At 38.6% G+C, this 25,924-nt stretch overlaps 1 protein-coding gene across 3 annotated transcripts in view; it reads right to left on the bottom strand.

Annotated features, from left to right (window-relative positions):
* Positions 1-327: 327 nt before the first annotated feature.
* FSTL4 (follistatin like 4) overlaps positions 328-25,924 on the bottom strand; it is a 556,321-nt gene continuing 530,724 nt past the window's right edge. For all 3 annotated transcript variants that reach the window (XM_048488274.1, XM_048488276.1, XM_048488275.1), the window contains 5 exons: positions 23,183-23,301; positions 19,715-19,864; positions 15,154-15,261; positions 11,281-11,390; positions 328-4,533 (listed from right to left, as the gene is read on the bottom strand). In XM_048488274.1, the coding sequence (XP_048344231.1) occupies positions 3,831-4,533; positions 11,281-11,390; positions 15,154-15,261; positions 19,715-19,864; positions 23,183-23,301 (1,190 nt within the window). In that variant the 3' untranslated portion in view covers positions 328-3,830. The remainder of the gene's footprint in view (positions 4,534-11,280; positions 11,391-15,153; positions 15,262-19,714; positions 19,865-23,182; positions 23,302-25,924) is intronic.

Here is a 25,924-nt window from a genome sequence, read left to right as displayed (position 1 = left end):
TTGCTACAAAAAAACCCTATTTGATAATTCAAATTTTAATTTTTTAAAAAAGAACACGCCTTCTAATCATGATATTTCTTTTTGCACTGCCATTTATTTAACTAAGCTGTGAATAAGCATTGCTCTGGCTCTCAGGGCTTGATTTCTTAAATCAGCAATTTTGTTCATTGAGTTCAATGTTCATCAAACAGAGTTCTCAAGAGATGTGTGAGCATGGTAGGTACATTCTAGTTCCATTTAAATTGTTTTCATTTAATCACTGGGACTATCATCTTCTTGGACAAAAAGTATGACATAGTATTCCAAATGCAACATAAAGACCAAAAGAATCAGAAAACGCAACCAGCAAAATTTAATATGCTTGAGAATCAAAAGTTGAAAGAAGACAAACATGATTTACACTTTTTGTGGTACAGAGAAATTGTGATTGGTGTATATAAGGGGGAAAATAGTATCAAATGTGCAGCACTTCTTATATTAGATCAAACATCATTGAAACTGTTCACAAGAGATGTGAAATATCTAATTTAAACATCATTTTCTAAGTAGGGCCAAGCCATTCGGATATTTAGAAAACACAACCATGGATTTTGGGGGTAGAGGAGAAAGGAGAAGCATAAGAGCATTTTTAGAAGGTTAAGGTTTGGTGTTAACCCTAGTCCACTGTGTTAAGATAAACAGAAAGAAGTGAAGTCTATTATACATCCTTCATATCCCAATTTCAAGAATATTTACCTGAACAGATATTTACAAGGATTAGTTTTAAATAAAATGTATAAAATTAATGTTCTGCTATGTGTGACATAAATAATTCTTAATTTATTGAAAATGTACCATATTCAGAATGAAATATTCAAGAAATCATAAATATCAGAGAAGTGGCTAGATCCTATAAAACACCTCTGAAATAAGTGCAATGTATGGTTACAGTTTGCTTTACTATTACTCCCCAACAAATTTTAATAAAAGGAGGCTACATCCATTAATAATTATCAAGGTTCTAACCTTCTATGGCTCATAGGAAAAGTTCTGTAGGCTTTAGAAAAATTATGTGTAGTTGAGCAGTGATAACACTGGAATGGGGAACAGACAGCCTCATCTGTTAAGAATTCGCTCACCTTTCTTTTACGTAAAGGTGCTAGAACACTCTGCTATCTCTTTTGTAAAGTTTAAGCAGGGAGTTTAAGATAATTGTAAGCATTTTGTGCTTCATTAATTCACAAGATTCTGATCATCTACATTTTCAGGTCAATAACTTTACAGCATCCAGAATTAGGTGACTATATCTATTCTATGGGCTTTACCTGTTGTACAACTGCAATAGCTTTCCTGGAAAAAATGGAAGATGTAGGTTTGTGAAGACACTGAGAATACTTAGCAATTCTAACTATTGTCACAAATATTGTACACTAATGGTTCCCATAGTGCCTTGGGATGGGTGGATGAGTGTTGAAATGTCTGTTCAACAGTTTACCTTAACAGTGGAAATGCAGCCTTGAATTATACAGCAGGTATTGTAAAATGATGTCATTTAGGAGAAAACCAATAGGAAATGTTTCTGTTCATTGTTTCAGCACTGCAAGTTGAATTGTGGGATTAATTTCAAGCATTTCTGTTAAATCATTAACATCACCACAAGTATTCAGCAAATGGCTTTGGATTAATGCAGGGTGACAAGCTCACACCAAAAGAACGTCAGCTTTCATATTTTTTGGTAAATCCATTACAATGATGCAACCAATATTGAACATGAAAAACTAAGGCCCCTTCTGCACATGCAGAATAATGTGTTTTCAAACCACTTTCACAACTGTTTGCAAGTGGATTTTGCTATTCCACACAGCTTCAAAGAGCACTGAAAGCAGTTTGAAAGTGCATTATTCTGCATGTGTGGAAGGAGCCTAAGTTTGAACCAACTTCACTGTGACTCAGTGGCAGGGCATCTCCTTTGAATTCATTAAGTTCCTGGTTTGATTCCCGGGCATCTCCAGTGAGGGAAAGGGGGTGGGGTCAGGTAGCAGGCTGCCAATCAAAGCAGATAATAATGGCCTTGTTAGGCTTTCTCGGTATACTTCATGTGATCTCTGATGGCTTAGGCTACACAGAGCTTGAGGCTGTTGCTGATATATGTGTTCATTATTCCATCAGTCCCCAAACTGTTATTAGTGGCTGCTTGCAACCTTAACAAGGTACATATATTTTACATCTCTCTAACTATGTGAACAGATGTAATGTTTTATGGTAAATCAGCTTACAGTTCTCAGTGTCTGCTGCTGCATTCTTGGCTATATTTTAATTGGTTTTAGATTACTCTATTTTTTTCATAACTGAATGATAATTGACTATAAATGAGAACAATATGAATGAGGCAAGTATGAACAGCAGCAGCCTCCTTTTCCAGGCTCTTGGGTGACAGATGTAAATTAAGGACCTGATTTATACAAAGGCTAAAAGTTTTCTGCACAGAAATGTGCTACAGAAAAGGGTGCATTTCAAGCCATAGCCATTGTTTTTATGAAGAACCCAATTAATTTTAGTAACAGTAAATTTTTAATGAAGGAGAATAAATGATTTCTGGAAATATTTCTTTCTACAATGGGGACAACCACTGCTTATTTTCCTGTCTGCTAGCTAAAACAGCAGCTCATTTTACACATTTTGCATGGCTTCTGCAGCTTAAAAAATAAATGAAAAAGCTTTATTTCCTGATTACAGATAAGATTTTTGCATATTTTCCCACACGTTTTCTAGCTTTCAAGTCTAGTCCACCTCTTTTATTTTCAGACATAGCTCATACAAAATGTTCTCACTAGAACTGAAGGGGTGGGGTGCGTTGCAATCACATCCATTTTAATGTGAAAGTAGGCGTGGGACGGGAGAAGGAGCTGACAGTCTAGAATTCTGTCAAGTTTGGTTTCAGAAAGGCATCTCAACTTTTTTTCTTTTTGAGCTATTAAGCTTTCTTACAAAACAAACAATATTTGTTTCCCTCAGATTTTTGTTTGTTTGTGGAACTTTGTATTCTAAAGACCGTTTCGTGAAACACTCTTCTCTCTCAGGTTGATTTCCCATCCTCACTTATATCAGTTTCACCTCCTTTGATGTTAAAGTTTATGCCCTCATTAGAGGCCATTAGCTAAGGAAGGTCTATGAGAGGAGAATTGGTTCCCCTGTACATTTTAAAATAATGTATGTAAAAATTATATATTATTATTCATTCTTAGGTGAATGGAAATTTTATCAGTTTGAATCTTTAAATCTTCTAACTAGATAAAATAACAATGCCATTAATATTTTTTTAAAAAAAACTGTGAAGGACTTTTGATATTGCATTTTTTGCAAAGTGTATGAATAGCAAAATCCTCCAGTTTGTTTGCTTATGTCAATAGTCTACGCTTCTGACCTCATTTTGTGCCTTGTGTCACAAACTTTAGAAAATGGTTCAGTGGGCCAACAGAATGAATACTGGTAAGCAAGATAGACTTCAAAGATTCATCAGCGTTCCAACTCAAAAGTGGTTTTGTTCTACAGAATCACCAAGGAATGAGCTGTATGTAATCTTATCTGGGGAAATTATTCCCTTCCCCAGTACACCTTCCAAAACTCAAGCTGTAAAGTCTATAACTTTCACACACATTCGCAGCATAACCAACTCCTAGTAGCAGAACATACCTTATATTATGAATCTTGCAAGTAGGCCAATGTTGCACCATGAAGCTTATAGATTTTCCCTTGGTGTAAAAATATACAATGCTACTGCATATATTTTTTTGTGCAGTGTAAAGGTCCAGTTAGTACTTTTTCCCTGAAAGTTCTGTTTTCTGGCCTTTTCATACATCTCCAACCCAAACCACTGTATTACCCCTCTTGATACCTGAAACCTCACACCGTAATGTGTTTTGTCTCCCATTAATAATAAATAGTGAATCCTTGGCTGGTGTAATAAGGTATTGCCCAAATAATCCACTGTCTTGTATAATTCTGTTGTAGCTGCTCCAGGGCCAGTCTTTGGATTTGATAGGGTTTTTTAAATTTTTCAAAATGTCCATTTTTCCTGTTGACAACTCTACAAAAAGTACATCTGTTTGCAAATGTGAAGTAGCATATATATAATACTGATTGCCTTCTGTAAAAGAGGACTGAAATGTCAGATCAGATATGTGTATGGTGGTTTGAAAGTCATAAATCAGCCTGATTTCTCCTTGGACTGTTATTGCCTGGACTCTGATCCGCCCACTGTGTTCATCAGTGCTGACCAAATAGCGTCCATCAGGAGAGATATAGGGAGTACCTGATACGTCACTGTTGAGACCAATAACGGAATCTGTAACACTGTCAATTATAAGTTGTGGAGTTGCTGGTGTTGATGTATTCATTTTACATTGGACGAAGAAGTAGCCACCCAAGTGGGTATAGGCCATGGCTTGAGGAAAGCAACTGTAGTTTTTGAAGCTGATAGTCTTGATGCAAGCCACAGTTTCCAGATCTATTTTGTGAACTTCAGGTTTTGACTTGTTAAAGATGAAACCAAACCTGAAACAATAAAATATGAAATATATATATATATGAGAAGTCCTGGCAGGTACCTCAAGGTATTGGGCGATGTGGCTCAGAGAATACTAACTGTTCAGAGTATTCTACAAATAAGCACATACATTGGTGCAATCTGAGCTCATACCTTGAATCTTTACCATTATGGTATACCAGAATAACATGGAAACACTGAGATGGCTGAGAAAGGATGAATATTAAAACTGAAGGATCAAGCTACTATGGCATCTTGTCCTTCAAAATGAAGATGACTACTGGTGCACTGCTTGCTTTAGGCACCAACACAGTGATACAAACTGTGCTCGTGCAGTAACAGAAATTACCAGTTTGCTTTAGTTTTCTTGGTGCAATGCACTAGTCCACAGTGTAAACGTCTTATAAAAGAACGTATCATGGTTAGCTCTTTCTTAGTTTTGTTTGAGAGAACGTGTTTAATGGTTAGAGGGCTGAACTAGGATGCAACCATGAAATTAGCTAGGTGATCTTGTACTATTCATTCTTTCTTAGCCCAATTTTTATTCAGAGTTCTGAGGAAAAAAGATCTATGCTAGTTAAGCATAGGACTGACCCCATGCCACTCTTTGTTGCTCAGAAAAACATAAGAACATAAGAACAAGCCAGCTGGATCAGACCAGAGTCCATCTAGTCCAGCTCTCTGCTACTCGCAGTGGCCCACCAGGTGCCTTTGGGAGCTCATATGCAGGATGTGAAAGCAATGGCCTTTAAAGCTATCCAGGTTAGTGGCCATCACCACCACCTGTGGCAGCATATTCCAAACACCAATCACACGTTGCGTGAAGAAGTGTTTCCTTTTATTAGTCCTAATTCTTCCCCCCAGCATTTTCAATGAATGCCCCCTGGTTCTAGTATCGTGAGAAAGAGAGAAAAATTTCTCTCTGTCAACATTTTCTACCCCATGCATAATTTTATAGACTTCAATCATATCCCCCCTCAGACGTCTCCTCTCCAAACTAAAGAGTCCCAAACGCTGCAGCCTCTCCTCATAGGGAAGGTGCTCCAGTCCCTCAATCATCCTTGTTGCCCTTCTCTGCACTTTTTCTATCTCCTCAATATCCTTTTTGAGATGTGGCGACCAGAACTGGACACAGTACTCCAAGTGCGGTCGCACCATTGCTTTATATAAGGGCATGACAATCTTTGCAGTTTTATTCTCAATTCCTTTCCTAATGATCCCCAGCATAGAGTTTGCCTTTTTCACAGCTGCCATGCATTGAGTTGACATTCCCATGGAACTATCAACTAAGACGCCCAAATCCCTTTTCTGGTCTGTGACTGATAGCACTGACCCTTGTAGCTTGTATGTGAAGTTTGGATTTTTTGCCCCTATGTGCATCACTTTGCATTTTGCTACATTGAACTGCATTTGCCATTTCTTAGCCACCTAATTTATCAAGGTCCACTTGGAGCTCTTCGCAATCCTTTGTGGTTCTCACCACCCTACATAATTTGGTGTCATCTGCAAACTTGGCCACCACGCTACCCACCCCTACTTCCAGGTCATTTATGAATAGGTTAAAGAGCACTGGTCCCAAAACGGATCCCTGGGGGACACCACTCCCTACATCTCTCCATTGTGAGAACTGAAGGAAAGGAGGAGGAGGAAAGGCATGGGCAGCTGCTGCATGGTCCCCTTAGGCAGTAGAAGGAAGTATAGGAAGGAGCTCTTGCAAGCCTGCCATGTCAGCTGGGGGCAATGAGGCATGGATGATACCAGGTAACCCACAGGACTATTTGAACAAGCCTGTACGTGGTCTTGCTTTTCTTCCCAGGATTGGCGACTTGCCCACCAACCCTCCTTAGATTGTGTTGGTTGTTTGCTTTTGTATCATGTTGGCTGTACAATGTGGTGTGGATTTTGACTGTCTGTCACAGTTTGGCAGGTAGGGAATTATTTTGGGGGGAGGCTTTACCTGTGGGCCTGCCTCCCCATGGTTGGAAGCCCCAATAAGAAGCCTAGGGGGTGTAAATTCCAGGCAGGGGTAGCCAGCTGACCAACACCACCAAGAGGCAAAGGGATCATGGAAGAAGAAGAAGAGTTTGGATTTATATCCCCCCTTTCTCTCCTGCAGGAGACTCAAACAGGCTTACAATCTCCTTGCCCTTTCCCCCTCACAACAAACACCCTGTGAGGTAGGTGGGGCTGAGAGAGCTCCGAGAAGCTGTGACTAACCCAAGGTCACCCAACTGGTGTGTGCGGGAGTGTACAGGCTAATCTGAATTCCCCAGATAAGCCCCCACAGCTCAGGCGGCAGAGCTGGGAATCAAACCCGGTTCCTCCAGATTAGATACACGAGCTCTTAACCTCCTATGCCACTGCTGCCCAGATGGCTCCCAATAGCTTGCCATTCCAGGTTTCCCCCAGCAGGTGGGCTGGAGGAGGGTGTTCATTGGGCAGTAGCTGGGTCGTCCAATGCCAGGATCCAGATTCTGTCCCCATTCTGTCCATCTGCATCTTTGCCTGGATTTAATAAAACAAGCTGTGACCAATGTTTTTTTTACCATAAATAAAATGGAATGTGTTTTTCTTTCTCTGCACCTCACTATTGACCCCTCCTCTATCCTCCTCTATGTGCTGTTATATTTTATTTATAACATTTTAATGTCACTTTTCAACCCAATTTAGGGTCTCCAAGGTGGTGAATAAGTGAAAAATTACAGCCAGCTTAAATATAAATACTGAGACACACACAAAAAAATTACGAAAAACCAAACAAAAGACATAAACAACAAGGGTCAGTGAGGGAGCCCCAAGCAAAACAGAAAAAAATTCACCTGCTGGCAGAAGACAATGATAGAGGCGGACAGGTAAACCTCCCTAGCAAAAGAATTCCATAATTTTGGTGCCATGTCTGAAAAGGCCCTCAGGTTTCCACCCATCTAGCCTCAACTGATGGAGGGACTCAAAGCAAGGCCCTAAAGATGACTGCAGTGGCCCAGTCATATGGGAGTATCTGTTCCTTAACGTCTGCTGTTCCCAGCTTTATAGAGCTTTAAATGTCTATACCAGCACTCAGAAGAAAATAGGGAACACATTTAAATAGAATTAGAATACAGTTTTAAGCCCCCTTTGATTCTCCAGATTCTCACTGTAGCATTCTATATTAGTTGTTCCCAAACATTCTTCAAGAGGATTCCCATGTAGAGCATGCTGCAGTGCAGTTCTGTGCAGCGTGATCCAGTGAAGAGTTACTCCAGTCTAACCAACGTTCCCTGTAAGCCGAGAGCATGTGCTGTCACAGTCATTGGTGCTGCGCAGATAAAGGGCTGCCCAGCAGGGGGAGCTCTTACAGGTGGCTCAGTTCCATGCAGTGTTTTTGGACTTCTGCATAGCTCAGGGGACTGCTTAAAGGGGGCAATGAGTCTAACCCTTTTGAATCCATAGATATAGACTAGGATTGCCATGCAATTGCATGGTTAGAAAAGTTCTAGTATTCACAGCTTGTCTTTTGAAAGTGAAATTACAATTATGGTGGTCACCCACCAGGCTGATAAAATTTTACTCCTGTAAATAAACCTGAAACTAGATATATAGATTGTCGAAGGCTTTGACCTCACACTATATATACTCCACTTGCTTTCCATTCCTACTATCAGATCCTCTGAAGATACCAGCCACAGATGCAGGCGAAACGTCAGGAGAGAATGCTGCTAGAACACGGCCATACAGCCCAGAAACTACACAGCACCCTAGATATATAGAGTTAGGTTTTTTATGTTAGCCCAATATTTACCATAGTTCTCAATAATACGCAGGGGAATTTGCTCAAAATAAAAAGTGATTTCTTCACATCATGAATGTGAAATAATTCAATAGTCTTATCTATGGCAGTTATTCTTCTTTGGGTCAAGAAGTAATAAGAAATTAAGAAAACATTGTAAAGGTCCTTCAAAAGAAACATTAAGCAACTGTCACCGTTGATTGATTATAGAAAAATGTATATTCTTTGTGTTGAATATTGATATACATGCATTTCATCTTTTAAAGTAAAAATGAATATTAAAAAAGGGGGAAAATGTGTGAAGCATTACATTTACCCATAAATCAAAAGAGGAATTTTCTCAAAATAAATGAACAGAAAAATATCATTTATATCCCAGATCTATATAGTTTAGCTGCCTGAAAGACTAGCATGTCTTGTTTGATGAGATCATTCTCTGAAGCAATTATACTCGTTTCCAAACACATCATGTCTTGGTTGCTGGATTTCCCTAACAACTATATTTCCTATCATTCACAAATATACAAATCATATTTCAGACCCACTTTTTCTGCTAAACAACATAGCTGTCCTCAACGTGATCCTCCCCCCCATCATTAGTCAACAGCATCACTGATGTGTCCAGCCATATTTACTTACTTCTGAAGAGCAAGTAAATCTCATGTATTTTAATACCACTTTTAATGCCACACATGAACACTTCAAGGATTTTAGCTTTACAGTTATTTTATTTAGCTTTCATTTAACTATATATTCACAAAGAAATCGATTTAAAAATACTGGTAAAAGGAATTATAATGGAAAGTAATAAGATGATTCCTGCAGCTCTTTTGAATTAAGACATTTGAAACATCTTCCTTTTTCAGTATTTCTCTGCAGAATTTTATTAGACACTGTAATTGTGTAAACTGTGATGGCATGACCATGGCATGCCTGATGCTGTCCAGGAAATGCTCAGTGCGTGTGTTCTCTGAAATCTTAGTTGTTGGTTTTTTTAAATTCACAGTCTAATAAATTAATGAGTAAAAGTACAGTCCTGAGCTGTGCTGCATCCTTCTAAGTCCATTGACTTCAGTGGCCTTAGAATGGTGTGACTACTATAGTATATATTAAAAATTGCTTTGTCTTATTTAAACAAATGTTTAATATTGCAATCCAATTGAAATTGCCCATTGAAATGAGCTCAGACTAGAGTAATACTGCATAGGTTTGAACTGTAAAGGAAAGCATGCAATCTATATTTGCATATAATTCTTTTTGTGTATCTTTCAGTTTAGGTGAAAATAGGACAAAAAACCCCCTTTCATACAGTGCTTATATAAAGAGTTAAGATATTCAGCATAAGGAAGAAAAGGCACCATCTTTCCTGAGTGATTGGTGGGTCTGAAGCTGCAGGTAGCTTACCCCAGAAGGAATCTAGACTCGTTATAGAACTATATATTAATAATCTAGGTATGAGAATTTCTGATAGTGATTATTGGATTATTAGATTATTGTGATTGTTTGCAATATATGTTATATGCAATCTTCCCTGACTGATTGAAGGATCTGAAGCTGCAGCTAGCTTACTCCAGCCTTGCTACATATTAATAGGGCTACATGGAACTCCTGAAAGAAAGAATATATGACACACCAAGGCTGGGTAGAGCTGCAAGTCTATTCATCTTTAAGAGACTGGCTAGACTGAAGTTAGAAAAGACTGAGACCCTGGTCTGCTTGAGCACAACAGGCCTGAACTGTTATGTGTTAATTATTGTTCTATATATTTGAGTGCTGTTCCATATATTATTTCTTATGAAAAAAGGAAAGAACAAATTTGAAGTCTGTTTACTGCTATTTCCGTGAATGTTAAGTGTCACAAGGTGGGATCATAGTGTCAAAGACATGAACAACTTCAGTTCTTAATTAAATAGAAGTTACACTTACATGACCCTTGAAATTCTGGTAGCCAACCCTTTCTCACAAACTAGATGCTACTTTCCTTTCCCTCTTAGAAACTGCTTCATTCATAAATCTTAAGCAGCATAATTCGAAATCTATTGTTTAAGGGATGTAAGGACTGAGATAAATTTTGCCACTGCCAATATAACCATAGGATCACTGTCACAATAAATGGGATATTAACTTAAACATAGAGATACTAGTTCAATTTGTTAGAAGAGGAATAATATAACTTGATCTTCGATCCTTATAAAGCATCATTCCAGGAACATGTGTGCTAGAGAATCAGCAGAACCAGAAGAACTCTGAATGCTAGGTATTACTGTGAACCAGATGCTTCCAAGCATCATAACAACCATTCATGTTGTTTGTGACTGGTCAGAACTTATACAAAGCATTGTATGAAAAGGCAGAAGAGCTACCATTGAGATTTTGGATAAACTTGGGGTTTCAGTTTGGCTGAAATGTCTGAGAAACTTTCAAAAATATAAGATAAGCCTGGCAATGGAAGTGATGATGGCAGGTGCCGCACATGACATTCTTGGCCAGGAGCTGTTGTGACTGCTGCTACCAAATGTAATTATGTTGGGAGTTATTTATTTATTTATTTGCTCATTCATTCATTCAACTTATAGCCACCCTTCCTCATGTGGGCTCAGGGCAGCTTACAACACTGTTTTATTGCAATAAAATTGGTAAAGCATACCCTGGCACCATTAGCCTCTGAGGAGAGATGAACAATTCAGTTAAGCTATGATCCCCATAAAGTCTGCATTAACATCCTATACTAAGGAAAGGGAAGGAAAGAGGGGGGAAAAGGGAAGGGAGAGGGAAAGGAAGGTCAGCTAGATAGATTGTGTGCTCTCTGGGCTACAGGTAAGGTTGGGATTTTCTGGGGCTCACCAAGAGATTGTCTGTATAGTGCACACACCAGAATGTGCAGATTGGAAGTGTTATGGAGATGAACTTGTATTGGCTTTGTTCCTATAAAGTGAAGGAAGAGGCATGACAGGGACAGTTCAAACTACTGAGATGGGAGGTTTCTTACCTGATATGATTGATGATGAGATTTGTAGTTGGAATAAAGTAATCATCCATTCCATCCAAATGAGTACGAATTATATGCAGATTCTCTCCTGTACTTGCCTCTGGTATTACCTACAACAGACAACCAAAATGCTGGCACTGAAATATAAATAATGAAGCTACTTATATACATTATTATATGAACATGATATTTTTCCCATGTATCTTGCAGGATTTAATGAATCCTGGACTGATGCTGGAATAAAGGGTTGTGAATGAAATGGCAATTTTATGAATGTGATATTTGCAAGGCAAGAGAATAACTCTCCATTTGCTTTCAAACTGTTTATTTCAAAAGGCAAAACAATCATATGGGTGTTGAAATAGTGTCCTAACTGTAACCCTACAATAATTTTTCCACACTGCTTATAATAAAAATTGTTTTCATGTTTATATTTATTAATCTCACTTAAATGCACCATGCTAATTCACTGGGTAGAATGACTATCAGCAAAGTCACAGCAGTTAATTATCTTTTCCAAAGGGTATCTTCCATGCCAGTGATAGAAAAAAAAATGAATAGTAGAGTGGATCTTTTATATGTATATATGCTACTCCAGAGGAACATGAAATCTCCTGGTGGTTGTGGACTTTCCAGGCTGTGTGGCCGTGGTCTGGTAGGTCTTGTTCCTAACATTTCACCTGCATCTGTGGCTGGCATCTTCAGAGGTGTATCACAGAGAGAAGTCTGTTACACACTGTGAAATCTCCTGCTGTCTTTTATGTAATTCCAGCATAACATGGAGGCAAAAATTTGTTGCTAAATGCAGTGTTAAAATACTGACATCATTTATTTCATGGGCTGTTTGTGTATGAAGATGGCCAAGGTCAGTACATTAGGAATGTTTATTAACGCAGCATGTTCATAAGCTAGCTTTAGAATTTATACCTAAGTAGTTTGTTATAGAAAGTGCAAAGACCTTTAACAATGGGATTGAAATATTTTGGTCAGGCCATTTAGAGGGCTCCTAATTAAACCACTCAAGAAACTTGCCATTTTTGAGAATATTTTGACATAATCAGGAAGAATTTGGTCTTTTTGGTCTCCCTGTGCTACTAATAGCAAAACAGATACGGATTTCTTTATTTACATTATTAATACGTTTCTCTCTGTGTGTATATGCATGTATATGTATACATGTGTGTATGTATATATGTATGTATACACAGGGACAAACTTTCCATGTGGTCCCTTCAGTATATACTTAAATCTGAACACTGCGACATGACAGGGCTTTCTACAAACCTAAAAATTCGCCTGGTAATAGCATCCAGGCTTAGTGAACTGGTCATAGAAGAGTTTGACTCCCAGGGAAAATCCGGATAATTGAAATCTCCCATTACTACTATTTCTATTCTTTGTGCAAGTTTGGTCATCTGTTCCAATAATGCAACATCCGTCTCTTCACACTGACATCTCTTCAGACTGTAGACCCCCACAATGAGATCAGTGTTGTTTCTCTCCCCCTTAATTTCTACCCAAATGTTCTCAACCTGGCTTGCAGGATGTAAGTCATAGACCTGCTCATAGCCATAATAATCTTTTACATATAATGCTGCTACTTCTCCTTTCCTATTTGATCTGTTTCTCTGAAATAGGTTTTACCCTTCAATTCTTCTGTTCCAATCACAAAACTCATCCCACCAGGTTTCAGTGATGCCTATAATATCATATTTGTTTTGCTGTGTTAACAGTTTGAGTTCATCTTGTTTATTTCCCATACTCTGTGTATTGCTGTAGAGACATCGAATGGCATGGTGCACTTCATTTGGCTACTTCTTTAAAGTTTTTTCCTTCCCTCTGTTGCTTTCTTGACCTATTTGCTCAGTTCTCTCTATAACCTTTGGTCTACCATCACTATCATTTGTTGAACTCCTATCTGTTTGAATACTGTTTCCCTCTCCCAGACAGTATTCTGTTAACAATACTGTTAACAATATCAGTGACCCTTATACAATATGTTCTTTTAACATGTGTTTATTTCCATTTTTAAAAATCTGTGTGGCTTGATCTGCATGAAAGATCATTGGAGTTCATATTAAAATGTATTATGATGCTTCTGTAGAATTATGTACACTATTTCTGTAGTGTAGTTTAATCCTACACTAAGTAACAGTTATATTGTAAAAATGTAGTTGTGGGTACTTCCCTTGTGGATTTTTTGGATCTGCATTGGGGAATACTCTGAAAAAAAGTCATTCATGACAGAAGCTGCTTGGTGGTAAGAAATAAGCTCAGTAAGCTCAAGTCAGTATCATTTTATACCTTGAAGTACACCAGGTTTCTAGACAACCAAGAGTACTTCCTAGGGCTGGCAACTTCCAGGTGGGGAGGGGCTTGGAGTTTTCCTGGGCCGTTTCGTATGGCACAATTACACCAGGTTACAATCGGTATCTTACAATCCAGGTCTATTTTATCCTGGTTTCTCCCTTTGCATGGGTGCTTGTTTCTGTGAAAGAGTCGAGTTCAGACCAGGAGGAAATACTCCAATTTCTTTTGCATGAGCCTGGCTTTTTTTTGTTTTTACAACATAGATGCAGTACACATGCTCGAGTTTCCCCAGTGTGCTGCAATCTGATTGACTCTTCTCCCCCTCCCAAAGGCAATGTTTCTGATTGACAGATCCAGAGCAACCTCAGGAAAACCTAGCAGAACACAGATACCTCTTTTCTCTAGCTTTGGAAGGGAGCTGGTGCAGTGAGCAACATGGCAAGCATGATGTGCTATACAAAGTAAAACGTTTTCACCAATACTGGGCACAGCACTGAGTCCCATCCACATTTAATGGTGTGCAGGAAACCACAGCACGAGACACTCAGCACCCCCCTCCCAATATACCAAATAACATTTTTTGATCTTTGGGGTTGTCACAGAATGAGAGCATCCTGCAAGGCTGGTGCTTCCCCACCCCTCCCCTCCCAGGATCCCATTGGGAACGTGAGCTGGGAGTTGCAGGACTGGACTGGCTGCAGCTTGGCTAGCAAGTGGCTCTTGGTGAGAGTGAGCTGGAACAGTGTGAGCATGATGTAAGGCAGGGAGATCAGGCAGTGGGGTGAGAAAAATAAATCAGTTTCTCTCCTGTGGCCTTCACATGGAAGCAATTAAATGCAGGATTTTGGGAAAAGATCAACATTTTAGAGGTTTTTTGAAAAACCTGGGATAAGGGAAATATCGCGGGACAAACTTACTTTAGGATTGGGAACCATGCGAACTTTTTGGCCAAACCAGGATATTTCTCTTGTTCAACCTGGGATATTTAGACCATGCAGAAATGGTCCTGGAATCACAATTGATTTCCAAGCTAAAAACAAGTTCCTCTGAAGTAGATGGCAGCTTCAGAGAAAGGACTGTATGGCATCAAACCCTTATAAGTTCCCTTTTTTATCCCAAACTCCATCTTCCTCTGAACCCCTGAATCCCCAGGAATTTTCCAAGTCACAGTTGGCATGCCTGCTACTTGAGATGATGGTGAGTTTGCAAATCCATACTTCATACATAATGTTAGATTCACTGGATCAACCTGACTGTATTATTAATATTGTTTAGAAGGAAGCAGGAGAACAAAAGGAGTGAGAGACAAAAAGAGAAAAAAGGTTAAAGAGGACAGTTAGAAACTTAAATACAGTAACCACAAGTAAGAGAAGTAAAAGGGTAAATCTCTTCACAGTAGATTTGGAAGTTATTTTTACAAAGGCCTCTCTATCCACATATTGACTGAAATTGTGTCCAAGCAAACAAAGCAAGACAAGCATATTGATAAGCAGGGTATGTTGATGTATATATGAAGATAATATATTAAGTATCAAAATGAAATCAATTGCTTATGAGGCTTACCTGCAGTATTGGGTTGGATTTTTCCATATCCACCCAGCTAAGTACCCAGATTTGGTCATGTGACTTATCATAGTGTAATTTTACTGGTAGAGGATCAACATCCAAGGCCTTCAAAGAACAGAAACATTTGCATTAGCTCCTTAGGAAAATATGTAATTAAATTTACAAGTTAGACTTCATGTCCAAGGTATTCCCCAAGTTAGACATCATGCCCAAGGTATTCCAAGTATCAGATACTGCTGAATTTGAAGCCCCCTTCATACTTATTCAGTATACACTGTAGCTCCTCCCAAATATATTCTGGCCAAATTGGTGGCATGAATTACTTTACTCTCCTTGAAGTGTCAGAACCATTACATCTGGGCATATATTTATTAAAATATTTATTTCCCACATTCCAATTAAGAATGTTGCTGAGGTGACTTTTAGTTCTAATTAATTAAAACAATAATAACAGACAATAATATTTGCATGCTAACAATATATCAGTATAGCAATAGAGACATTAAAATATTTCACAAAATTAGCAACAAAACACATAATATTTAAAGCAGCATGTTTATACAGATTTAACAATCATGAGGGCAAAAAGAAAAAATGTGGAACTGTCCGTTTAAATAAGGAAGAGGAGTTGTATGAGCCCAATCATATCATCAGCTAGCCACAAATTCAGGTTTATCAGGTTTGGCACCCTGAATAATATGCTGCCCAATTATGTGCACACAAAGATTCCGCTGATTTCAATGTAAAATCATTTATTTAACACTGGGTTCCCCCCCCCCCCCTACACACTGAAAAATTTACAAGGAAGGCACTCAAAGTTTGTTATACAGTGGAAAGGGGATGCTAAGCATAGTCATACATGAATTCTAGACTTTAAGAAAGCAGTTTTCAATAAGCTTAGGAATCTACTGGGTGAAATCCCCTGGTTAAAAATACAAAAACAGAAGGGAGTGCATGATGGCTAGGAGTTTCTTTAAAGTGAGATCTTGAGGGCACAATTTCAAACAGTTCCAATGTGGAGGAAAGAGGGAAGGTGTCTAAGGAAACTAGGATGGCTGTCCAAAGAACTTTCAACTGAACTAAGATTTTAAAAGGACATGTACCAGAAATGGAAAAGGGGGGAAACCACCAAAGAGGAATTCAAGCAAACAAGCAGGATATGTAGGGAGAAAGTCAGAAAAGCTAAAGCTCACAATGATCTGAGGCTTTCCAGAGTGATTAAAAACAACAAAAAAGGCTTTTTTTGGTTATGTCTGTAACAAAAGAAAGAAAAAAGATAGAACAGAGTCACTGCATGGAGAAGATGGTAAAATGCTAAGAGGGGATGGAGAAAAGGCAGAACTACTCAACATCTTCTTTGCCTCAATCTTTTCTCAGAAAGGAAACAGTTCTCATCCAGGAGAAGATGAAACAGAAGATACAGTAGGAGAAATTCAGCACAGAATAAATAAAGAGGTAGTGCAGGAACACCTGGCTATTTTAAATGAATTGAAATCTCAAGCACCTGATGAACTACAACCCAGGATATTTAAAAACTGGCAGAAGTAATCTCAGAACCATTTGCTATAAGCTTTGAGAACTCCTGGAGAACAGAAGTCCAAGTGGACTAGAAGAGGACCAATGTTATTCCTATCTTCAAAAATGGGAAAAAGAAGAACACTAATAATTACTATCCAGTCAGCCTGACAGCACTACTAGGGAAGATTCTGGAGCAGATCATTAAACAGATGGTCTGCCAACACCTGGAAGAGAATACTGTGATCACAAAATGTCAGTATGGGTTTCAGAAAAACAAGTCATGCCAGACTAATCTTATCTCTTTTTTTGATAGAGTGACAAGCTTGGTAGATGAAGGGAATGCTATGGACGTAGAATACCCTGATTTTTGTAAAGCTTTTGACAAGGTGCCCCATAATATTATTGCAAGTAAGCTAGTGAAATGTGGACTAGACAATGCTACTATTAGATGGATTTGTAATTGGCTGACTGATCGAACTCAAAGGGTGCTCATCAACGGCTCATTTTCATCCGGAGAGAAGTGACCTCTGGGGTGCCACAGGGTTCTGTTCTGGGCCTGGTGTTATTCAATATTTTTATCAATGACTTGGAGGATGGAATAGAAGGCATGCCAATCAAATTTCCAGATGACATCAAAATAGGAGGGGTAGCTAATACCCCAGAAGACAGAGTCAGAATTCAAAATGACTTGGACAGATTAGAGAGCTGGGCCAAAACAAACAAAATGAATTTCAACAGAGATAAATGTAAGATACTCAGACAGAAAAAAAGGAAATGCACAGATATAGGATATGTGACACCTGGCTTGACAACACTACATATGAAAGGGATCTGGGAGTCTTAGTAGACCACAAACTGAACTAAGTCAGCAGTATGATGCGGTGGTCAAGAAAGCCAATGTGATTCTGGGCTGTATCAATAGTTTAGTGTCCAAATTGAGGGACGTAATTGCATATCTCTATTCTGCACTGGTTAGACCTCACCTGAAATATTGTGTACAGTTCTGGGCACCACAATTCAAGAAGGATATTGACAAGCTGGAATGGGTCCAGAGGCGTGCAACCAAAATAGTAAAAGGTCTGGAATCCATATCCTATGAGCTGGGAGCTGGGTATGTTTAGTTTGGTGAATAGAAGGCTAAGAGGTGACATAATAGCCATGTTTAGATATCTGAAGGGATGTCATGTTGGTGAGAGAGCAAGGTTGTTTTCTGCTGCTTCAGAAACTAAGACCAGGAGCAATGTGTTCAAGGTGAAGGAAAAGAGATTCCACCTAAACGTCTGAAAAAACTTCCTGACAGTAGGGGCTGTTCGACAATGCAATGCACTATCTCAGAGTGTGGTAGAGTCTCCCTCTTTGGAGGTTTTTTAAAGAGAGACTGGATGGCCATATATCAGGAGTGCTTTGATTGTGTGTTCCTGCGTTGTAGGGGGTTGGACTTGATGGCCCTTGCGGTCTCTTCCAACTCTATGATTCTATGATACCCCAGGTTATCAGATAATACAAAATATTTGAAAACCAATAAAGGGGATTAAAATAAGCAAACAGTAACTGCAATGCTTGTACATTTGCAGACATCATAGGAAGAAAAAATTTATGTGTGTATAAAAACATAGTTTTTATGTTTTTGTTTTTGTTATGTTATGGCTGCGAAGCACACAGTGAGGGAGGTTAGAATGGGCTACAATTTTCCATCTCTACTTTGCTGTGTTGGGTAGGAAAAATGTATGGGTGGAAAGATAAATCAGAGGAGGGAGAGGAAAATAGTGTGTGGAGGAAGAGAAGACCAGATGGGTTGGGGGCAAGCAGTAAAATGAGCAGATAAACCAACAGGTGGACAGATGCATGTAAAAGAAGTAAATCAGTCTCTGGCTAGAAATCTGGAATAACAGAAAAAACAAATGGAGGGATGGAGACTGGGGAATCATCCTTTGGTTTGCAGAAATATTTTTAAATTAATTTTTAATTAATTAATTACAATTAATTTTTAAAAATTAAACAGGTATCAAATGGCAAGTGATTAATTCAGTAGGAAAGATTGTAGAAAATAGGTAATTACTCGGAGTAGATATGGAGTGATAGAGAGGGACAACCTGGCAATTAGCAAGAACAAAGGAAGAGGAAGTAAGGGCTAGCAGAGAAGATGGAATGCAATTTCTCCTACCCTTTGAGTCCTTATTGTGAGGGGGGAAGGGCAAGGAGATTGTAAGCCCCTTTGAGTCTCCTGCAGGAGAGAAAGGGGGGATAAAAATCCAAACTCCTCCTCTTCCTCCTCCTCCTCCTCCTCCTCCTCTTCCTCCTCCTCCTCCTCCTCCTCCTCCTCCTCCTCCTCCTCCTCCTCCTCCTTCTTCTTCTTCTTTGTTTTGTATTCATACTATATATTCTTCATACAGTGCAATTAGTATATTGTAAGCCTAGGAGGGTTTGTGGGGAGGGACCTATGGGTTGGGAATTCCTACTCTCCGAATCACCTCTCTAGGATTGTAGGATCTTCAGCAAGTTGCATTTCCACCCTATCTGGGCTTCCATCTCTTCTCTTTAACAGAGTCTCAATTAATCTTTTTCTCTGTGACACATGAAACACGTTCAGTACTTATTGTTCCAATTTTAGTGGGTGCTTTTGTTAATGAAAGCATGAAGAGTCTTCTAAGTATGTCTATGCTGGCCTAGTTTTTCTGCTTTTGTGACTATTATAAACCATCCACTTCAGTATTGGATATGGTCATTACAACATGCCCTTGTAAAAACAAGAGTTCAGTTGCAAATAACATGTTGATTTCAACCATTCATTAGAAACTCATATGCAGTGAAAGTATTGTTTCTAGTAACCATTCCTGCCTCTCACAACACAGAAACACTTCTAACAAGCAGCACTCTAGCTGCCTTTTTCTAAAAGAGAAGCAGCACCAAGTGTCAGGCTGCAAATCTTGCCAATCTAATAACTGGGTCACTTGGATCTCCTTTGGGAAGGGGCCAAATTCTTGGCACCATCAAAGCACTTTTTCCATCCTAAAGCAATCAGTTGCCCCTGGAAAGTTACCTGAATGACTTTCTGAGTTGGGATATCAAGGATCATTATTCTATTCCACTTAGGTTGTGTAACATAAATATATTTATCTCTGACATTGACAGCAGAAGCCCAGAGGCAGGATTGAATAGTTTCACCTTCAATTCTAGGACAGATTTCTGCCTGAAATAAAAAGAAGGAAAGTCAGTTTAATCAGTTTAAGCTCAGTACTGTGATCTAGACAGTCTTCCCTGTAGAATGATAGAAGAAAATAATGGATGGTATTAAGTAAAAATGATGTGTTTATTTTTGTAGTCAAGAACATGGAGTGATTGTCTGCATTGAAAACACTCAATTCTAGATCTAAACAGTGTACTGAGCTACTGCGAACTGACATTTATATACAGACTAGCAGATATTCAAACAAGCAAGCTCAGTGATAAAGACAGATTATTTATATATAAATGCTGTTTTTGAAACTCGCTCAATGAGTGAGTCTTTTCAAAAACAGTGTTTTGAACCCGGTGCAGAACGAACCACTTTTAGGTGTCTTCATTTTGTTTGCAAACTTACCTCCTCTTCCCTGCGCAGCTCCGCAGGAATGAGGGGACATGTCTTCTGGCCTCCAACCCCCAAAGCATTGCCATGGCCCCAGGGGCGTGTATCCTCATCACTGTGGAGTTGCACAGGGAAGAGGAGGTAAGTTTACAAACAGAATGGAGGCACCTCTGTGTGAAGGTGCCTCTGCAGGCTGTGGCAGTATGCAAATGGCCCTGGGGCTCCACCAGCATCATATATGTTGGTGTGTCGCCACTTCACAGGCCCATGCGGAATGGGCCTCAGTTTAGGTTCAGTATATGCTTAAACTAACACAAGATTCGAAGTTCAAAGGCACTAGGGTGGCTGGGTTCTTAAAGACCTCTGCCTCAAAAAGCCATTGGTGATTATAAACTGCTTTGAGACTCGTTTCAATAGGAGAAGAGTAGGGTATAAAAACCAGTTTTTCTTCTACTCTTCTTGGTTGCCCTCTTTTACACTTTTTTCTATCTTTACAACACGTTATTATTATTATTATTATTATTATTATTATTATTATTATTATTATTATTATTATTAGTAGTAGTAGTAGTAGTAGTAGTAGTAGTAGCAGCAGCAGCAGCGGCAGCGGCAGCGGCAGCGGCAGCAGCAGCGGCAGCTGCAGCAGTAGCAACAGCAGCAGTAGTAATTCATTTTGTATGCCAAACATGGGGTGGAGACAGCTCTGACTGCTTTCATGGATGACCTTCAGAGACACCTGACCTGAGGTGGTTTGGTGCTGCTGATATTATTAGATTTGACAGTTGAATTTGACTTGGTCTATTATGAAATCCTGACCAACTGCCTTGCTGACATGGAAATAACTGGGGCAGTTTTGCAGTCACTTTGCTAATTTCTACGTGGTCGGGGACAGAAGGTAGCCATTGCCAAGAGAACTTCTGCATGCTACTTATTGGTGTGAGGAGTTCCACAAGGGGTGATTCTCTGGCCAATCTTATTTAATATCTATGTGCATCCTATTGCTGGGTTGATCTGAAGGTTTAATAATTAAATTATTTATTCTTGTCATCGTTAGATGCTGCTCTGAGCCCATGAGGGGATGAGCAGCATATAAATTTAATAAATGAATGAATAAATATTCTCTGCAAATTCTATGGAACAATGATGTGTTATCAGATGAAGAATTAAGCCAAGGTGTGTGTATCTTCTGACTTAGTAAAACATATTGTTGAGCCTAAACTTTCTGGAATGATGAAGTAGTGAATACAAACAAAACTTTACTGTTTTCTGGCCCATTCAAATAAACAATTAGTGTTGTCAGAATTTGTATGGGTTGGATCTTGTCTAAATTATATACATGGAAGTGCAGCTTCTGATGCCCTTGAAAATGCTGTTCTAGGGTGACAGGGGATGACAGGAAATTACCCTCCTCTTGCATATGTGAAAGTTTTTGAAGGGATCCAACACTATTTGAAATCCCAATTTGAAATTTAAGCAGAATGTTAATTTATTTGAAGCAGTGGTGTACCTAGGCAAACTGGGCCCCTGGGCAAAACCTGAGTTTGATGCCCCCCCCCATGGACGGCCACCCTCTCCCACCGTGACCAAACAAAGATTTTTCCCACCAGGTCATTTCAAAGTCACCATCACATTATAGAACATGCCCCAACTCAGAAATCTGAACACAGCAGAAATATTTTTTGAAAACATTTTCAAAATGCTTTCAAAATGTTGTATTACTGCTATGAAAACTGGGGACCCAAGATTCTCCCTTTAAGGTGGATTGAAAAGGAGAATCTGGGCTCCCTAGTTTAAACAAGTGATGCTGGACTCCACCCCCAAACAGCATCATTTTCAATGGTGTTTAAACTAGGGAACCCAGATTCTCCTTTTCAATCCACCTTAAAGGGAGAATCTGGGATCCCCAGTTTAAACAACATTGAAAGTGATGCTATTTTGGGGTGGATTATCCCCCACCTTGAAACAGCATCACTTGCAATGTTTAAACTGGGGACCTCAGATTCTCCCTTTAAATACATGCCAAAGGCGGTGGATTTAATAACAATAATAACCTTTATTAAGCATTGAGAGAATAAAAGAAAGAAAGAAAACAAGCATTGGCAGGAAAAGGGTGGATTTAAAAGGAAAATCTGGGGAAATTTAGGGGGTGCCTGCTGTCAAGGATGCAATTATTAAGATAGCAGCACCAAAATTTCAGAGTATCTTCATGAGACCCTACTGATGATACCACCCAGGTTTGGTGAATTTTGGTTCATGGGGCCCAAAGTTATGGACCCTCAAATATGTAGCCCCCATCTCCTAGTATCTCCCATTTGAAACAATGGGGGATGAGGCACTCCCTTTGGGAGTCCATAACTTTGGACTCCCTAAACCAAACCTCACCAAACCTGGGTGATATCATCAGGAGAGTCTCCCAAAATATCCCTGAAATTTTGGTGCTGCTAGCCTAGAAACTGCACCCTGTTCAGGCCAAAAACAGAAAAACACTGAAAATACAAAAAATCCCACAAACGAACCTGCAGTTTTTGCGCCCCACACAAGGTGGTGCCCTGGGCAACTGTCCACTTTGCCCAATGGGAGGAATGCCTCTGCTTTGAAGATATTCCAAATTTGTGATATTTCATTCTGCCTAGATGAGTGCATGAAACTATGATCACAAGTTTAGCCTAGTGGCTAAGAGATTAGCAGGAAATCTCTGGTTCTTCTGCCATGAATCCACTAGGCAGCCTTAGACAAAATATTAAACACCCAAAGTGCTATGCAGATATTTATAAGTATTATTGCTGGGTTCTGTACCATTCCAAGCCTTTATTTAATGGTCTCAAATAAAACTAAGCATCCTCCTCCACATTTCCATTTCACTTCAATAATAACTTTTTTCCTTTGCGTTTCCAAAATACAATTATATAACATGGTCAAGATTAAAAATTCCCCCAAACTTACATAACTGGTAAAAACCCATTCATTTGGTCTGATGTGTCTCTGGATCTCACAGTCATTTGGCTGAATTATTGTGATACCATCATCAGCAAAGACATAGAACATGTTTCCCACACTGAGGCCTTAAAGAGAAAAAGAGAAACAAACAAACAAACAAAAAAAGAGCAAGGAAAAACTTATAACTTCCTAAGTATGAGAACAAATATGTTGGTCAAACAGAGAAAACACTATTTTTTTTAAAAAAAAATCCCAAGTAACTGGGATGCTTGTGGTGCATTCACAAAGTTCAGGTTCATGTCACAAGTTGGGCTTCAAGGTGTGAGGAGGGAGGTACAGATAGGAACAAAAATGCATTGCCTTGGTGGTAATAGTCATAAATTCAAGTAAGCAACTTAGGATCATGTGTTTTACAAATTCCCACCAAATGTATACACGTTTTTTCTTTCCTATTAGAAACAGTTTGCTATTCATTTTATTTTTAAGAACCTGTTTCCAATGCAGGAAATGCACATAAATCTATGCACATTAATGGAAACATACTGTTAAAGCAGATTCATGACTCATTGTTCTAGGAAATACATGTTAGGGTATGGTAGGGCCATTGGAAGGAAATCCTTATAGCCACCAAAGCAAAGACATTTTTGAAATTTTGCAAACTATAATTCACAAATGTGGGAGTTTCAGCATTGCAACAGCACTCATCTATCGAAACTGGGGCATTCCAGAAGCTTTACCAAAATAGCCTGTCAATTAATTTCCAGTAAGATTAAGATTCTGCTTACTCAGAAATATCCTATAACATTCATAGTCCACTTTCCATTACATGCAAGAGCAGTAATGAATAGCTTGTATGCCACACTGGGGATTTTTTCTTTCATTTTTTTCTCTTTTTGGTATTCTACAAATGAATTATTATAATGGCCAAATATCACTCCAAATAATGTTGATAGTGTACTTATCTGCCAAACTTCCATAGTTACGTTGCTGAGAGTTGATTTGTTTGTTTATTTATTTATTGCTATGGTATGTAAATTCTTAGTTATAAAAAGCATCCTATCTCATGTATGTGAATGTTAAATCTGTTTAGATCTATGAATCATTTTATGTCTAACAAGTTGCTTGAGGACATAAATCACAAAAGGCAAAGTTCCATCATTCCCATCTATTCCAGAGGGAGATAATGAAGAGTATGCTAGAGCTTTCATTGAAAAATTGTGTCCTTAATAATGCTTAACTTGAACTGGGTTTTGTCCAAACAGTTAATATGGAAAATGTATTTTGCAGAATAAATGAATTGCCTGCTTGGAACATTCATGTCATATTTGCTCTGATGATCTAATTAATGTATCATGTGACAGAACAAATATACTTGTAGTACAGTTTCTGCAAACAATTATCCAGTGAATTTTTTATATTTGCAAGATTCCACCCCTCTCCCAGTGTTGATTACTTGACATGAAAGCACAGTGGTAACTAAACATTATAATTATTATGTATTGGGAATTCAGTATATGAAGTTTAATCTTTTAATTATACCACAGAAATACCCCAGTTAAGGCATCAAAGTGGATCTCACAACAATGATCCTTAAATATGATGCTACAGTGAGAGGTCATGCATTTTCGGAAGGCATAGCCTATATTATCATCACCACTGAAGGACTAATGTATTTCAGGTTTAAAGTATCTTAGGTTGACATTTTCAACACGTGTGGACCAAAATCCCTTCTTGCCACATGTACACAGTTCCTCTTAGTTCCAGTGAGGACTGAATACATAAATGTGAAGGTAGGATTTAGCCTTTGATGCAATGAGTGCACATTTCTAGAGATGTTTAAAACAGGGACATTTTAAAACAAACGATAACAACCATGCAATAACTTAATGATCATTGTGAACTATGCCTATGAGCAGACACATGCACATTAACCATCCTTTTCTTTCTCTATGATTATTTTAGTAAAAATGAGTGTTCACATATCAGATTTCATTTGCCCTGCCCTAAAGCAGATTTTAATAACAATCTCATTCAGATCTATAGACTTCTTGTTACTTATGCCTTAATGGTTTCTATTATGGGCTTGTAAATTTTCCATTAAGGAAAACATTACAATTTGTGCTCTGATGATCTGCATTACACAAGATTTCTAAACCTGCTTTATTAATTAAAATGTTTTCTTTTGATTAATACATTTTAAATAAGATTTTAGCTCTTTGCTCACTGGGCTGTGGACTTCTTATGAGTAGACACCAAAATCATGTTTAATTTAGCTATGTGAATGCTCCTACTGATATCAGAGAACAAATAGCAATTTACCTGTGCAACAGAGAACAGAATTACAGATGTTTCCCCATTCAAACAAACAAAACATATTACTATGATCTCATACCAGAGGCATATTTGCAATGAGGAGTATGTCTCTCAGCCTTTAGCTATAATAAATTTAGAAGGTCTAATAAATGACTCCGGTCATAGCATCTGGTAATCAAAAGTGGTCAGTATTGTAACTGAATATTGGTTTAGTGCAATAACTTCCATTTGAAGCAATTCAGTTACTCCTTTCCCCTGTTTACAATATGTAGTTTGGATGGGATTGCTTTTTAAGTGCATCGATAAATATATGGATATTGGAAACCCAGCTTGTAAAGCATCAGAATACCACTACAATGCAAACAAAACAAAACAAAAACAAAAGTGATCACTTTTGGGATAGTGTATTCATATTTTCTGAAAGACATTTCAAAG

This window comes from Sphaerodactylus townsendi, linkage group LG03 (genome assembly GCF_021028975.2).
Source record: "Sphaerodactylus townsendi isolate TG3544 linkage group LG03, MPM_Stown_v2.3, whole genome shotgun sequence".
NCBI classification, from domain to species: domain Eukaryota; kingdom Metazoa; phylum Chordata; class Lepidosauria; order Squamata; family Sphaerodactylidae; genus Sphaerodactylus; species Sphaerodactylus townsendi.
This window is presented reverse-complemented; position numbering and strand designations above follow the sequence as displayed.